The sequence below is a fragment of the Alosa sapidissima genome, chromosome 12 (assembly GCF_018492685.1).
Source record: "Alosa sapidissima isolate fAloSap1 chromosome 12, fAloSap1.pri, whole genome shotgun sequence".
Lineage (NCBI taxonomy): Eukaryota > Metazoa > Chordata > Actinopteri > Clupeiformes > Clupeidae > Alosa > Alosa sapidissima.
Genome location: NC_055968.1, coordinates 21,104,564 through 21,119,982, shown reverse-complemented (window position 1 = coordinate 21,119,982; position 15,419 = coordinate 21,104,564). Strand labels below are relative to the sequence as shown.

Genomic DNA, 15,419 nt, shown 5'->3' with positions numbered 1-15,419 from the left:
TATTCCACTGAAACATCGTCCTGTGGTGACGAGTTTTGGTGTAACAGATATTAGTTCTCTTCATCTTCAGCATTACAATAATCTGTAAGAACATAACTTCCAGAAGGAAAAGTCCCTTAGGCCAGCAAGTCACTGCTCCAGTGGCAGTCAATTATAGAGAGAAAAGGCAGCTAGGGACTCGAGAAGGGACTTGGGGTGATGTTGGGGGTGGGGGGTGGAGAGTGGCAGCCAGCCTCCCAACTGCAGGGGGCGCTAGAACACTGATTTAAAGGTCGGGATGCGGCTGCACAAAGTCTGTGGCCATGTTTCAAGCCCATCCCTGTCCAAGCTCGTGGCATGTGTGTGTGCAGCCAGCTCTCTTCTTCAGGAGGGCCTGGGAACGGGCCAGAGGAGCCGCCTTGCTGTGCAGCTCACTAGTGCCCCTGCTAGCTGAACATAGACACGCATCTAAAAGCAGATTTCTTTTGGCGCGGGGCTGGGGGGGGGGGGGTATTTTTGTTTTCTAAAGCAGGGGGTATTTTTGTTTTCTAAAGCAGGGAATGCTGGGGGAAAAGGGAACGGCTCGGCAGGAGCCTGCGTATCAGTCTTGACTAAAGGTGAGAGTTGGGGCTCTGTCAGTAGCTGTACATGGAGAGAGGGGTGTCCTCCATCATGTCATCCTGGAGAGCATGGAGGGGAAAAGAACAGAGGAAAACAGAAAAATAAGTTAAAAATCACGAACCATCATATTCCCAAAGCCCAGCTAAACTATAGTTTCAGCTTTCAGCTATTTTCAGGAGAGAGGTGTTGTGTTTGAACTCTATCCAAAATGTCTAATTACTGTAATTTCCCTACATGGTATGCCTGAAAAGGAACATTTATGCTCATGTGTTTTCAATGAGAATTGAGAATCCAAAACTTCAACCCATTTCTAGAAAAGAATTACATATAAAATGATGTCTGTTAATACACTCACACATAAAGCATTATGTAAGGTATCCAGGCAAGTCATGTGTCATTTACAGATCACACAGATTTACAGATCACACATTTTCAACGGAAATCACAGAGTACTGACAGAAGCTCTGCAGTTATTGCTTATTAGCTGAAGGGCTTACATTTTGTGCAAAACATAAAAAAAAAATGGAAAATCGACTTTTAAAAATGAACTTTTAAATGTCAAGCGTGGGCCTTTATGTGTTTTTAAATACTGAGACAACAGCTGCTCAAAGGCACCTGTCGGTATAATTATGTTATAAGAAATGGCATTAAGAGCACAGCAGTTACCATGGGAAGATCCTGGAGCCTGCGGAACTCTGGGCGTTCATTCCGATTACGGAACTTCAGGAACACCAGGAGGGAGACGATGGCTGCAGCGACAACGAAAACAGACACCAGGCCAGCCAGCAACGGATCCGGTACGCCTTTAGAGCTGCCCTCTGGTCCGGTCAACAAATAATGAAGATGGAAAAAGAAAGAAGAGTCATCATTATGGTAAAAAAGGGCGCTAGAGAGGAAAACCACCTCCTCCTTATGGGGTCATTTTCAGGTCAATCTGACAATCAAACCATTTGGGGGGGGGGGGGGGGGTTGTGGTGGGTTTTTTATGACTTAATGGATGCATGTATGGTTTTTATAAACTTTGATATTACTGCAATTATTATGAGACTTCAAGGCCTGTACACATCTTAAACAGACCAGACTAGCAGTCAAGGAGTGGGGTGAAGGAGTTTACAGTGACACCTGGCTAGATGGTCGAGGTGAAGGAGTTCACAGTGAACTAGAGGGTCGAGAGCGAGAGGATGATGTAATTAGATGATGTAATGGTGGTAACAGCAAGGCCAAGTAACAGGTGGCAAGATAAGAAGCCCTGTTACAACTGGAAAAAAACAGAATCTGGGAAAAACCCAGAAGACAGTTTTGCATATAATTTATGCATGATGAGACAATGGGTTCCACCAATAGTCGTAACCTTGGTGGATGCTAATAGGCCAACAGGTGTCTTTCGAAGGTGGCGAGAGGGCCCAACCCCAAGGTTAAGGAGTATAAAAGATAGGTTGCAGCCACCTGTTAGTCAGATCTCGGGGGCGCCAGCTGATGACATCTCACATCACCCTATTGCTTGACACCTGGTCTGGACATAGTTTAGGCTGGATTATCACTGCAATACGGTGAATAAAGATTCAACAGTCTTCAGATCTCCTGTCTGCATTGTCTCCTTCGGACGCCTTGTTCCAGAGTGCTAATTAGTAAGTAGTTAAGTGATAAATTGTTCATTGGATTCGGAAGTGGACCGGTTTTTCCACGACAGTTTCCAAAGAGATGTGCAACTAAGACATTATACCAGTTCTGCACGTAGACAAAAATATTTCTCTCCTTTTCATCCTCTATATTTACGGCCACCACCCACACTAGACTGTGCTGGAGACCAACACAAACACAAGCAACCACGCAACCAAAAACACATACATGGACACACTGACCAAACTAGGAGGCAGTCCAAAAATGACCCATTCCCAGGAGTGTGTGAGTGGGGGAATCGGTGAGGGTGTGAGTGAGTGTGTGAGTGGAGGAGTTGGTGAGTGAGTGAGTGAGAGCAAGCGAGTGTCTAAGGAAGCAAGAGAATGAATGAATGGTTGAGTGAGAGGGCAACTGCATGAAAGTAAGTGAGTGAGCGATCTTGTAAGTGTGAGCGATAGGGCATCACAACACTTTTAGTGCCATCCCGGAGCAGGAGAAAGGGAGGGAGGGGGGGGGGGGGTGTGTAAGATGCCAGGCGGGTGGCCAGATAGCGGCATCGTGGTGAAATGCCCGGGGGCAGTGAGCGAACAGCGCGGTTCTGGCGCAATGCACTGGCACGGCAACAAAGCCCATTCTGTTCTTTGTGTTCCCTGCGCAAACAAGTCCCTGCCCCGGGATAGGCTCGTAGGCCATGCCGGCTGCAAAAGGTATAATCATACTCTTGTTTCCCTGATGCGTACAATCTCTGGATTCAAGGCATGGCCGTGTGCATTCATCGTTTTGTTTTCGTTTTTTTTTATTTACAGCCGTTATGGATACGTTTGGACGGCTCCCTTTTGTATAGCACAATACCCGGCAGATGTGTTTTGAATGCTGCCGGCTACTGAGTCGTGTAAAAAGGGTCAATGACAGCAATACAAACACACAAGAATAGCCCCCACCCCCCCACACACACAACCACATGATCAACTGCAGACACACACACACACACACACACACAAATGAACGGCAAATGTAAGGACGCCAATGAAAGAACAAGGTCAATGGAGAAAAAAAAAAGAGATAATAAAAAGCCAAAGCCACTCACCATCATCGCCTACGTTGAGCTCTGAGAGGGCTGCTGCCTTGGTGGGGTGTCCGAGTGCAGCAGTTGGGCTGGTTGTGGTGGTTGATTTAGCTACGCTGCCGCTGGTCGTGGCAGTAGAAACCTTAATATTGGTAATGGTGGTGGTGGTGGTGGTGGTGGTGCTACTGATGGTGGTGCTGCTACCCGTGGGCTTCTTATGTCCAGGGACTGGGCTGGCGCTCTGGGGGACGATCTCAGGAGCAGCAGTCGTGAGTGGGGTTGTCATGGTTGATGTTGTTGTTGTTGTTGTTGGGGAGGTTGACTGAGTCTTGGAGTCGATGGGCTGGGTGACGGCAGGTGGGACTGCGGAGGCGGGGGCAGTCGTAGTGGGTGGAGAGGTGGAGAGGGTACCGTTGTCCTCAGACACCTCAGTTTGAATTCCCGGAGCGGTGGAAGCAGCAGTGGGAGAGGCGGTGGTGGCACTTCCTGTTTGGTGCGTCCCGTTGGCCCCGACAGCGGCTGTGGGGACAGCTGTAAGACAGTCCACAGAAGAGAGACCTGCTCATTCAGCTCCACGGAAAAGCACTCAGCTCAGCTTTCAGCTGCTCTCTTCATTTCCTGTTTTCCCCAAATGCTACGCATCGCCGTGTGCATCTTACCCAAACCCAACTGTCTATGTCAAACGGTGAGAGAGGTACTAAAAGACGTAATTCAATCCTTCCTCTACCAGTCTGGCCCTATTGACTAACAATTCAGTTCAAATCCCAGTGCTGTGCAAAGCGCTAAGCTGTGGGTAGGCAGCACACCTGTTAAAACTTCAATCAGTCTGTTTATCTCAGCCATGTGGCAGAACAGCCCACAAGCCAGGAACTAAGCAGCCCTGCTGATGTGGTATAAACACACAATCTAACCAAAGATCTCACACACGCGCGCACACACACGCAGTCACGCACACACTCTCAGTGATCTTTCACCAACTTGCTATTTCACACATATGAACGCTGAGTGACGAGATGCTTGTGTTCCTGATTGTGGTCGTTGTCTGTGTAGTCTGTGTCCATTCAAGGTGTTGTTTGGTGTTTCCTATTTCTTTGTAAGAGAAGTGTGCGTGTGTGTGTGTGTCTGTTTCCCAGACCATTTTTGTGCATGTGTATAACTGCCATGGCTGGGTGTGTGTGTGTGTGTGTGTGTGTGTGTGTGTGTGTGTGTGTGAGAGAGAGGGGGAGAGAGACAGAGAGAGAGAGAATGTGTGAGTTTGTTTAAGAAAGTGTATATGAGTGTGTAAGGGCATAGTCTGAGGTGGTGAGAGAGTGTCAACAGGAGTGAGGAGCAGTTTCTTTGCCGTGGCGCAGCAAGGGTTGCATCAGAACCCTTCTTCTGACTGCCTCGACCTGTCAGCCTCCAACCTTTCACACCTCTCCGTCAAACACACACACACCGTTTCATCATCATGTCTTCCTTCCTCTTCTCTCCTTCCCTCTCGCCTTCCTACACGTCTCTCTTTGCCATCTCAATCACAACAACCCAAATCAGATACTGCATGGCCTCTTTATTACTCTACCTACAGTGCATTTATGACTCATTTAACAGAACATACCTTATAAGCCTGATTGACTTTCTTTCCCATCTTTCTCTCTCTAGTCTCCCTGTCTCTCTCTTCCCCTTTCTCTCCCTCTCTCTCCCCTTCTCTCCCCCTCTCTTTAGTTCTCTTGCCCCCATTTCTGCCCCTGCTGTGTTCTCTTTGATTCCTTCCCAGCTCCTCTTATCTGAGGGCATTACGCAGGCCGGGGGTGAGTAATGGAACATTACCCAGCCTCCAGTTCAGTTCACAGGCTCTCGCAGAAGAGCCTCTCCAGCTGCGAACGAACGGCGCAGACAGCCACAGCTACAACACGGATAACTAATAATCACAGAGACAGACAGACTCAGTGAAACAGCTACAGATGCTCTGTAAGCATTCTTCATCATAACCGAGTAACATAATTAACTTTATTGTAACATTCTAACAACGGAGACAGTGCTGCTGAGCAGAGTCTGTTCCTATGATATGTCGCTGTCTCTATAAAGCGCTTCAGTACAACAGCATGCACTATGAGAGAAGTGTGAAGTGTAAGGATCTCCTATGTTTCAAAGAGCTGCAGGACGTGCACTCCCCTGATGCCTAATTTACCACTGAAGGCATTAGCTATGTGGAGTGGAACATGGCAAGGAGCAGTGAGTCAGCAAGTCCTGCCATAACCTGCTGTTTCAGAGTCTCCCAGGACCATCACCTCCCAGCCTGAAGCCTCCTTATTTAGAGCGAGTGGGAAGAGCCTGACAAATCCCCGTGTGCACACACACACACCCTCTTCCAACACACACACACACACGTAATCTACCACTCTAGATTTTCCGTTCCTCTCCTCTCCACAGCGCAGTGGCCAGTGGCAGCTCACCGAGGCAAAGACTGAAGTGGTTGATTTTAAAAATAACACTGACCTCTGACCCAGGGAAGCAACGACATGCATTTGGGTGAGTGTGTGTGTGTGCGTGTGTAAACAGTCAGAGAGAGCGAGCGGGTGAGAGAGAGTGTTTTGCATTTCTCCTGCAGACTCCAGCCACCTCCAGTGAGTCTGGCTGAGGAGGAGATACACAAGTGCACAGCTCTGCTCAAAATGAGCTTACACCCTACGCAATAAACACGCGCACCCATGTGTGTACACACACACACTCCAAATATGAAGGGATGAGTCATCCATCAAGGCAGTCAGTTGAACCTATCGCTTAGACAGAGAGTCCAGACTCACTCACAGATATATTTTTTCTCTCTCTCTCTCTCTCTCTCTCTCTCTCTGGTTTTGTTTAGATGGAAATGGGCCCTGTTAAATTACACTTCCTCCTGTTGCACCAGCTCTTGCAGCTGCTGTAACTGAGAAAAAACGTTGTCGCCGCACACTCTATCTCTTAATTCTTTTATTCCAACGTTTCGGCCTGTCAGGGTGTGCATTCTTTTCTATATTTATAAGCTGCTGTAACTGTACCTCCTGCAACAATGTCCTTTCTCTTTCTCTCACTTGCTCTCCATCTCCCTGTTTATCTCTCTGTTACTATCTCTCCATTTCACCCTCTCTTTTGCTTTATATTTCTCTCTTTTTCTCTTTCTCCCTCTCTTTCCACTGATGACTGCACTGTCATTCTCACCCAAACCAAACAAAGGTTCAACCAAAGAAAGTATGCAAGCATAAACAAAACCGGCCTGAGGTTTGTCGACATGTTCTAGTTCATCACAATAACAGGAAGTGATATGCTATTTTATTGCCTGGTTACACTGCTGCACAAGATTAAAAAAAAAAATACCCTACATACAGTGCTGCACTATTTGGACCTTAAATTTAGAGTGCACAATAATTTACACTTCCTATATTAGCTAAGTCATATACTGCTCTGTAAATACATACCATTAATGATGCACCATAAGATACATAAAAGAGAAGCATTAATGCAATTCTTGGCATACAATACCAAGGAGTTGTATAGTAGAAGAGTAATGTAGCACTCAGTACTTAGTAAAGTAAATACACAAGACATGTGTACATGGAGACATTATAAAACAGTCATCCTCTGGGTGGGTACCTGTGCCATCTGTCACAGTGAGAGCAGGTGCCTGGGTGCCAGTCTGGTTGGTGGACAGTGGAGGGGGGGCCGTTGAGTGGGTGGCATTGGTGTCCTTCCCGTTGGCATCAGCACTGGTACTGGGCACACGCTCATTTGTGTCGCTGACATTGGCTAGTGTGGAGTGGAGGACAGGAGCCAGGGAGCTGCTGGGGGTCGGCGAGGGCTTTTGGGCAACAACAGCGGTGGATTCCGAGGCGGTTTTTCCATCTCCTCTGTGGGGGGTGGAGGACCGGGCGGTGGTGGTGGTGAAGGTGCCGGGGGGACCGTGGGGTGCGGAGGCAGGAGCAACAGTGATGGAGTGGTCACCTGCACAAGACAACATTTCAGGATAAGGACCTCAAACTTGGGAAGCAACACAATCAGCCAATTGGTGTCCACCCTGAACACTAAATATCCACCGATGTATGTATACTGGGGGGTGTAAAGGTACCCATATTTGTACTGAACCGTTTAGGTACAGGACGTTCGGTTCACTACAGATGCATACCGAATGTACAGTATGTAGTCTTAAACAGTAATCTACAGTAGGCTTTTTTTGCGTGCAGACCATGTTTCAAACTTGAGTTCCCAAACAAACATATTATATAAAGTGGCGGACCATATTGGTTTAGTTCATTAACGCCAAAAAAACACCTTTTGAAAAATACTGTTCTTGTTGAGCATCAGCAATATTGTCAGTTAATGTCAGGCTAGCAGTACAGTACTTAGAGGTTTACTGTACTGAAAACACTGACCAAATTGTGGCAAATTGTGATTGCTGTGTACCGTTACACCCCTAATGTATTCAAACCAATATGCCAAGGAAATACACATTAATTCCTAAATCTCAAGGAGACGCCATTTGAAGAATGCTCTAATAATCTAATGAATCAATCCTAAACATATTTGCTTTAAAAAAAAAAAAAAGAAGAATAGTCAGGACATTGCTTTATCATTAATAGAAAAAGACAGACACTGTGAACCAATGGCCACCAAGCGTGTCGAGACGAGAGATGAAAAGATGGTCCACGTAAGGTGGAAGGAGCACAATGTACAGAGACACAGGCAGGCAGGGGAGGTGGAAGGAGCACAATGTACAGAGACACAGGGACGGAGGGGAGGTGGAAGGAGCACAATGTACAGAGACACAGGGACGGAGGGGAGGTGGTTTTCCGCTGCTGGTTCAGTCTCTAATTGATCCGGCAGGACTGGTGGTAATTGCATACTTGGATAATTATGCGGCCGCGCAACGCCATGTGTCACATTTCCTCTGCCCGCCTTCCACCTTCTGCGGAGGTTCACTCGTTCTTTCAGTCGTCTCTTATTTTGTTTTCTCTCTCTCTTTTCTTCTCCCTCACACCATCTTCCTGACACGTGCCTCCCTCGCCAGCTCTCTCGCCCTGGCCAAGCCTGATGCAAACCAGAGCCTCGTGTTAACATTATTACAGGGCAGAGACACAGAGGGCTGTCACCGTTGTGCATTTATACCTACCACACACACACACACACACACGCACACATGCACACACACGCAGTACTATTGCATCTTGTACCTCCTCTATCTTGCGCTAGCAATAGCTGCAATAACTGACTTTCATATCTCTTCAAAACACACATACACACACACACACACACGCACGCACACACCTATGTCAGTGCATTCTGTGAGGCCTGTGGCATGGCCTCTGCACCACACCCTTGACTTCTGGGTGCACAATAATGGCCCTGTTCCCTGTGCCTGCACCAGAGTGCTACAGGGGCCGTCCCAGGTAAGAAGACTTCAGGCAGGGGCCGACCAGGGGGCTAAAGGGAGCCCTGTTCACACCAGCTTGCCACAACACCACAGTGTGTGTGTGTGTGTGTGTGTGTGTGTGTCTGTGTGTGTGTGGGGGGACACTGTCTCTATTCACTTTGTGCAATATGGATTATGTGATGTAACAAAATACTGCTGCAAGAAAGACAACAACAGTACATTTCATTACACTATGTTAGTATCTAGCAGTGTGTGTGTGTGCGTTTGTGTGTGCATGCATGTGTGTCAGAGAGTGTGTGTGTGTGGATAAAGTTGTATCAGAGACAGGAAAAAAGCCCATAGGTCAAGATAAAAGTTATTTACTGATAGTTCTCCCTTCTCCCCTCCCCCTTCACGAAATGCCATAGCCTTCACGATCATTTCCTCATAGTTCCTCCTATATCCCTATGAAACTTCTGGTTCGTGCTTGCCTGGGGGTGGCACAGATACAGTCTGTCACCTGATGAGAAGTGAAAAGGTAAAGACTGCGGTCCAGCCCCCTCTCTTTCCGTGGCCTTTTCATCCGCGGGCTGCTCATATTTCCTCTCCTGTTCTTTTCCCCTCCATGTCTCCACCTCCTGCCTCTTACACCCAAGGCCTCCACACAAGATATATATCCGTCATATCTCTCACATTTCTGACCTGCAAAATTCACATACTAGTGCATATTTGTGTGCATCCATGAATCATGTCTGGGTGTGTTCGATGTCTTTCTGTGGAAAAACATGGGAAACTTTGTGTGCGTGTGTGTGTCATTTCTTTCTGTGGAAAAAAACAACATGAGGGACTTGTAGAACAGGTTTAATAGTCATAATTTACGAGATTTATGTCAATTCATCTAAACCATGAAGAACTTTCCAACTGGGAATTTGGAAGCCTCTACCAAACAAAGCACAGAGGCAAGCAGGATACAAGAGAAAACTCCCGCCATTGTATCACTAATGAGTGAATAACTCATTCGACAGGGTTTCTCACAAGCAACTTTCCACTTGTGACTTGTAACTTGTGACTGCGGAACACAGAACTTCGAGTCTTCTCCAGAGTTTATGCAACAGCTGTTGTGGGCCATATTTCCTTTGAAGAGAGAAGAGTCTCTCTCTTCCCCCTCTCCTCCCCTCCCCCTATTCCAGAGTTTCTCCTAAGGCACCAGGCTTAGGAGAGCGAGTGAGTGCAAGCAAAAGAGAAAAGAGAGAGAGAGAGAGAGAGAGAGAGAGCGTGAGAGAAAGAGCGTGAGAGAGAAAGAGAGAGAAAGGTAAGAGAGGGGGAGGGGGTGGCAAAGCTTCAGCAGTGAATGTAGACGTGAGATGAGTCAAGTGTTAGGAAGAGGGATGTGAGGGAGATAGAGAGACTCTCTGAGGCAGTTCAACTTAAAAGAGAGAAAAGATAACATGGACACGCTGAAAAGCGAGACTGATTGAAGGGATGAACAGAGAGGGATTAAGGAGTGGGTGAAGATAAAGACAGGTGAACATGAAAAGGGAAAGGTGGAGAGGAGGGGTGAGGGCAAAGCAGAGGCCAGCTGCTGCTGGTTAGATAACAAGAGACAGGCCCCGACGGTAAAAGTGGCTGCTTGGACCCAGGGCTAATGACAAAAAAAAAAAAACACAGTAACAAAAAAAACAAAGACAAGCAACCAATCAAAGGACAGATCACAGACTAGAATTCTGCCCACACCTGGAAGCAGACACACACCTGGAGGTGATCTCTGGAGAGGTTTAGTGCCGAGCAAGCACTCAAAGCCCTGAATCAGCTTAATACCGCTCTAACGGACACACTCACGCTAAAGCAAGTGGTATGTTCTTCTGTGCACACTGACGTGCGGTCCCAGTTGTTGCGTGAGCGGGACACAGGCGCGGGAGCAGTCTCCCTACCAGCTCCTCCAACCCCAGCACAAATAATAGATTAACCAAACGTGACAGTACAACGAATCCTTGCGATACTGGGTTGAAGGAGCCGGTCGGGGGACAGTTATTAAGTGTTCTTAATAGTCTTCGGTCATAAACTTAGCTAACTACGTCATTGTTGGTGTTTCGTTTTATGTGTAGGGACCCTGATGAGGTTTGGTGCTGTTTTGAACAATATTACTGGTTAAAAAATGCTATTTGGAAAGCGTTTGGCTCACCGCCCTTAGCTAATCCACTGTTTGCAATTTGGGGCTATAGTGTATACCGGGGCAAGCTCTGTAGTGGTTGATCAACGAAAAATAGTCTCCACGGCTTATTTGATGAGTTTTAATGCAGAAAAGACCCTGGGTCAATTTTCGCCGGAGTTACACTTTAAGGAAGAGAGGAGAGAGCGTGACTCGGTCTCTATACAGAAAGGTGTGCATTACCTTCAACGTTCAGCTCTCCGGAAGCATTTAGGTCCCTTCCAAAATAATTTACTCTTCATTTTAAAAAATGACAAAAACAGGCATGCATCAAAAATCCTACGGTAGTTAAACAAAACCTCTCGTATAACTATTTCAGGTGATCTTCCCACAGATCAAACAACTTTGTATAACTCGCTACGAAACACTGTGATGCTTTGTCAAACACCAGGAAGTCAGTCTGACCACACTTAGTATGATGCTTAGTATGATGCTTAGACTGATGCTGTATTGGCAAGTCCCAGCCATCAAGCACAAGTCTGGGTGGAGACCAGCGCTGTTGCATGAGGCCATTGTAAGTTCCAGATTAATATTGCCCCATCACATCAATCAAGCCCAGGCAAAGAGGTAACGGGTCCGTCTCTCTCTCTCACACACACACACACACACACACACACACACACACACACACACACACACACACACACACACACTAAACTATTTACACCCACAACTCAAAGCAATGGCAATGTGCCGGGTCACATGATGTGTCAGACTCTCATTGTGCTTAAGTGTAGAACCACTTAGAGGGTGTGTCTGTAAGAAACCTACAAATCTTCAGAAGCAACGTCAAATCACATTTTACTCCAATTATCAGGCACAGTCAAAATTAACAAGGCACCGTTTACACAATATGCAACATTGCGAAAACATTCAGAACTTGGCGAACACAGATTTATTTCAACACCACCAACTCTCACCAAGTCTCATTACAAAGTACAGACCTAAACGTCATCTCTTGTTCTTCAGAGGTCTGCACCAGATAAAATGCATTCAGTCGTTCTTACACCACCAGCAGTAAAACACAGAACATCCTTCTTTTGTTAGTTATCAGATTCTGTCTCTGCCTTGTGTGTACTTGCGCCTCTGCCCCCACACTGTAAGCTACATATGCAAAATCAGTCACCCTCCATTCAGGATTATTAACGGGCTGTGTTCACAAATACTGATAGGTCGATGGAAGTCATTCTAGGGCATAGGCAAATCTAATGGTTTAGTTTTCATAAACACAGGACAGGCCCCAATGTGATGAACAGCAGATAACAAAAAAAACCCAGCTGATATAATTAGGTCTCACAGATAATAATCTGCTTAGCAACTCCTTTCCTCACCCAGGAAATATGATATTGGAAATGGAGGCAGTCACTGTCTCTTGCCCGACTCCTGATAAACAAGCCTGCCGCACAGTACAGCACACTCTGGTCACAGAGCCAATTAAGCTGCCTGCAAGACTGCCGAGAGTGTGTCCCTGCCTACATGGACTCCAGTGAGCTGTCAGCAGTGACATTTAAGATCCCTGCTTTCAGGAGCAAGGTTAGCCTAGCGCACTGTGGGGGAAAATCGCAAAGTCAAGAGAGATGTATTTATAATACGTCTGCCCTTATTTTTTTGTCCCTTTTGTTTTGTGGAACAAAAGGAATGAAAGTTTGCCTGCTATCAAATTCAACGGTGGGAATTATTTTTTGCCCTTTGCTCTTATGAAAGAAAAAGAAAAACAAAACTTTTGGACCAAAAGTTTCTGGAAGATTCTCTGGCAAAAGTTTCAGGTGACAGTGACACAAAAGGCTGACTGCAGAAGACTAGAGAGAGATGCACAGAAAAAAGATGAGCAGCCGGCAGAGTTGCTGTGTTACAATAGACGGTTATGTGCTAAAAATAAAAGCCTTTGTTCCCAAGCAGTCACACGCTCTCCCACATGCATGCTGTTAAAACTTGGGATCCAACTTAACACTGAATTCAACTTAATTGAAGACAATGTGACTGTAATGTTCAAAGGCGCATGCCTGAATGAAAAATAATGACCAAAACTGACATGAAAATATCTAAGAGTCTCAGACAAGCCGAGCAATGTGGTCTGAACACGCCCTGAGCACTCCCAATGTGGGTGGTGTGACAGAGATACCAATTTGCTCTGCTGCAGGATCTTTGTGTGTGTGTGTGTGTGTGTGTGTATGTGAGCGTGTGTGTACCTGTCTATGTGTAGGTCCATGTGCCTGTCTATATATCCGTGTGTGTGTGTGTGTGTGTGTGTACGAAAATGAGAAAGGATCAAGAAAGAGAGCTCTGAGTCATAGCAAGTGAGCCGAGACACCACTCAATACTGGCCCTCTGCCTCCTGGACAAAGCGAACGGCTCTGCCCAATTACCATCACCCTGCTTCACCTACCATCCACTACGGAGCCTACGCACTGGAGTTGGCTGAAGCACTTAGGCCATTACTGTTCACCTCCAGCCATGCTGCGGCTGCTGCAATATCCATGACCCATGAACGGGTCATCACTGACACTACTGACAGGCCAGCTGAAACGGACAGCTGACCCACAGAATGAAATCTTTTTGAAGCATTCCCCAGGGCTGGAAAAACACAACGAGGCATACAAAAGCAATCATGAAGATGAGTGTGTGTGTTATGGTTAAATCAATGAGCTGCACTCATCCTCGGGGTCATGGACAGAATGCTGGAGGGTTTGTATGACACACTGGTGGTAACACACAAGTCCCTGTGATTGGCGAGCACATCACAGCACAACCCCACTGCCCACAGTTAAAACCAAGTTCATGTGGAAAATCAGGTCATGGGTCTTCTTTTCTTTGATGGCTATGTTCCTGGTTTCTATGCTACTGCTTCTGCAGACAACAGCATAATGCTCTACCATGGCAAATCAGTTTTGTGACATGCCAAGCAATCATCAGGCTAGGGTTTGTAGCACTAATCTGCCATGACATCTTGGCTATATGTTTGCATTCTTGAAAGGTCAATATTAGTCTAAAAGCTCTACTTGATTAAATCATTTTTTGATGGTTGCATTTGTGAGGTTTGTGCGTTGGGCTTTAATTAGACAAGTAACTCAGGCCAAGACTCGTTTCAATGCCTGACAACTTAATTGAACAGTCCAGTTATCCCGTTCACTTTCCTTTCCAGATGCGGAGGCCAGGTCCAGCTATGGCAAGAGTTCCTTGTGTTTATGTCTCTAATGTGGAGATAACCACAGTCCTTCTCATACGTAAACTCAATGGCCCAGCTATTTCTCATGAGCCTTTATCGCCACAAGGAAGCGCATTTAACTCCTGCGATGCTGAGATGAACTGGGTAGACAGAGGAACGTTGTTGCTGAGAGAATGTTAAAGCCATCGCTGTGGTTAACATAACAAATGAGAAACAAGCGCTAATTGTACAGAGCGTGCGAGCGTTAAGTTGATGTTCAACAGTTCTGTTGTCGAGGATTCTGCGTATGAAGAAAAACAAGCCAAGCGAAAAAATTACTGTAGATTTGTCCAACCAAACCATCCATGTAAGGTGACCCCTTGTGTATTAACGTTACTAAAAAGTTGAATGCGGTAAACCGTTAGAAAGCTTAACTCACACATTACCATGCGCAGTGAAACTAACGTTTAGGCGTATGCGTCCTGCAATGCGTTTAACGTATATAATTATTTTAAACACGCTTGTAAAGGAAAGAGATTGAAAAACACCAATAGCTGTACGTTATGACACAGCGAACAACTTGCCAAACAACAGATAAAAAGCTCTCCTTACCTCTTGAGCGCGAACAGTAGCCAAGGACCAGTAGTGCGCAAAGCGCAAATGTCGCCGCTGACTTCATTTTAAGAAAGAACTGGGCGATGGAATATGCTGGTCTTTTTAAAGTCCTCCTTGGTTCCCAGAGAGTTGATGTTGATGGTGTTGGTAGACGGCCGTTAGCACTATAAATAAACGGGTTAAGTGTCCCAAGAGGGGGCGAGAGTTAGTTCGACAATGTTCTGTTGTTAAGACTAACTAAACCTCGTCGGTTTTCCAGAGAATACAAAATGCCACGTGTTTCACCCGGTGCCTGCAACTGTACCCTGTATGATGACAACAGCCTGTGATTGGTTGTTGCTCTCGCGGTTTTGTTAGATATAGAATGTTTTACAAAATAACTATTCGTATACTACCCACTTGCGGGAGACGACGGAAGCAACTTGCCATTACCATACCTCGACTACCGACTGCTGTCACCTCCGTGCGTAATATGTTCTCAACAGGGACAGAGAGGTAGGCGGCACACTGGCAGACACGCCTTCCAACTCCCAACAGAGGCACTGTACCACTACACATCCAATAAAAAGACAACCACTGTCTTGTGAAGTTTAGACCAGGTTCATAAAAAAACAGTTTCACAGATTCCCCAAGCCACTTGGGTACAGAACATGAAAAATCTGTTAACCAGGACTGACACAGTTTATAGTAAAACGTGTAATTAATTATTTTTCGCCTATTAAGAGGTTTAAACGCAAACTCTGACTGTTTTTTTTTTTTTTTACCATCAAATAACCTAATTTACATCATCAAAGGGAAA

At 46.2% G+C, this 15,419-nt stretch overlaps 1 protein-coding gene across 2 annotated transcripts; it reads right to left on the bottom strand.

Annotated features, from left to right (window-relative positions):
- Positions 1-471: 471 nt before the first annotated feature.
- Positions 472-15,094, bottom strand: LOC121724798 (cell wall protein DAN4-like). 2 transcript variants are annotated; one of them, XM_042111599.1, is made up of 6 exons: positions 14,618-15,094; positions 6,899-7,246; positions 3,381-3,817; positions 3,308-3,350; positions 1,267-1,418; positions 472-659 (listed from the first exon to the last, which is right to left on the bottom strand). In XM_042111599.1, exons 1-6 carry the CDS (start codon positions 14,682-14,684, stop codon positions 615-617), a joined length of 1,092 nt encoding a protein of 363 aa, XP_041967533.1. In that variant the 5' UTR covers positions 14,685-15,094; the 3' UTR covers positions 472-614. The 2 variants fall into 2 exon arrangements, with proteins under 2 accessions (XP_041967533.1, XP_041967532.1); XM_042111598.1 differs by having other exon boundaries at positions 3,308-3,817; positions 14,618-15,093.
- Positions 15,095-15,419: the final 325 nt, after the last annotated feature.

What these genes read in the sequence shown, in the direction of transcription:
- LOC121724798 (XM_042111598.1), bottom strand. Translation starts at nt 14,684, where the DNA reads ATGAAGTCAGCGGCGACATTTGCGCTTTGCGCACTACTGGTCCTTGGC. An exon ending in CTACTGTTCGCGCTCAAGAG is followed by an intron (nt 7,247 to 14,617) that starts GTAAGGAGAGCT and finishes TGTCTTGTGCAG; the next exon opens with GTGACCACTCCATCACTGTT. An exon ending in GGCTCCAGGATCTTCCCATG is followed by an intron (nt 660 to 1,266) that starts GTAACTGCTGTG and finishes CATGCTCTCCAG; the next exon opens with GATGACATGATGGAGGACAC.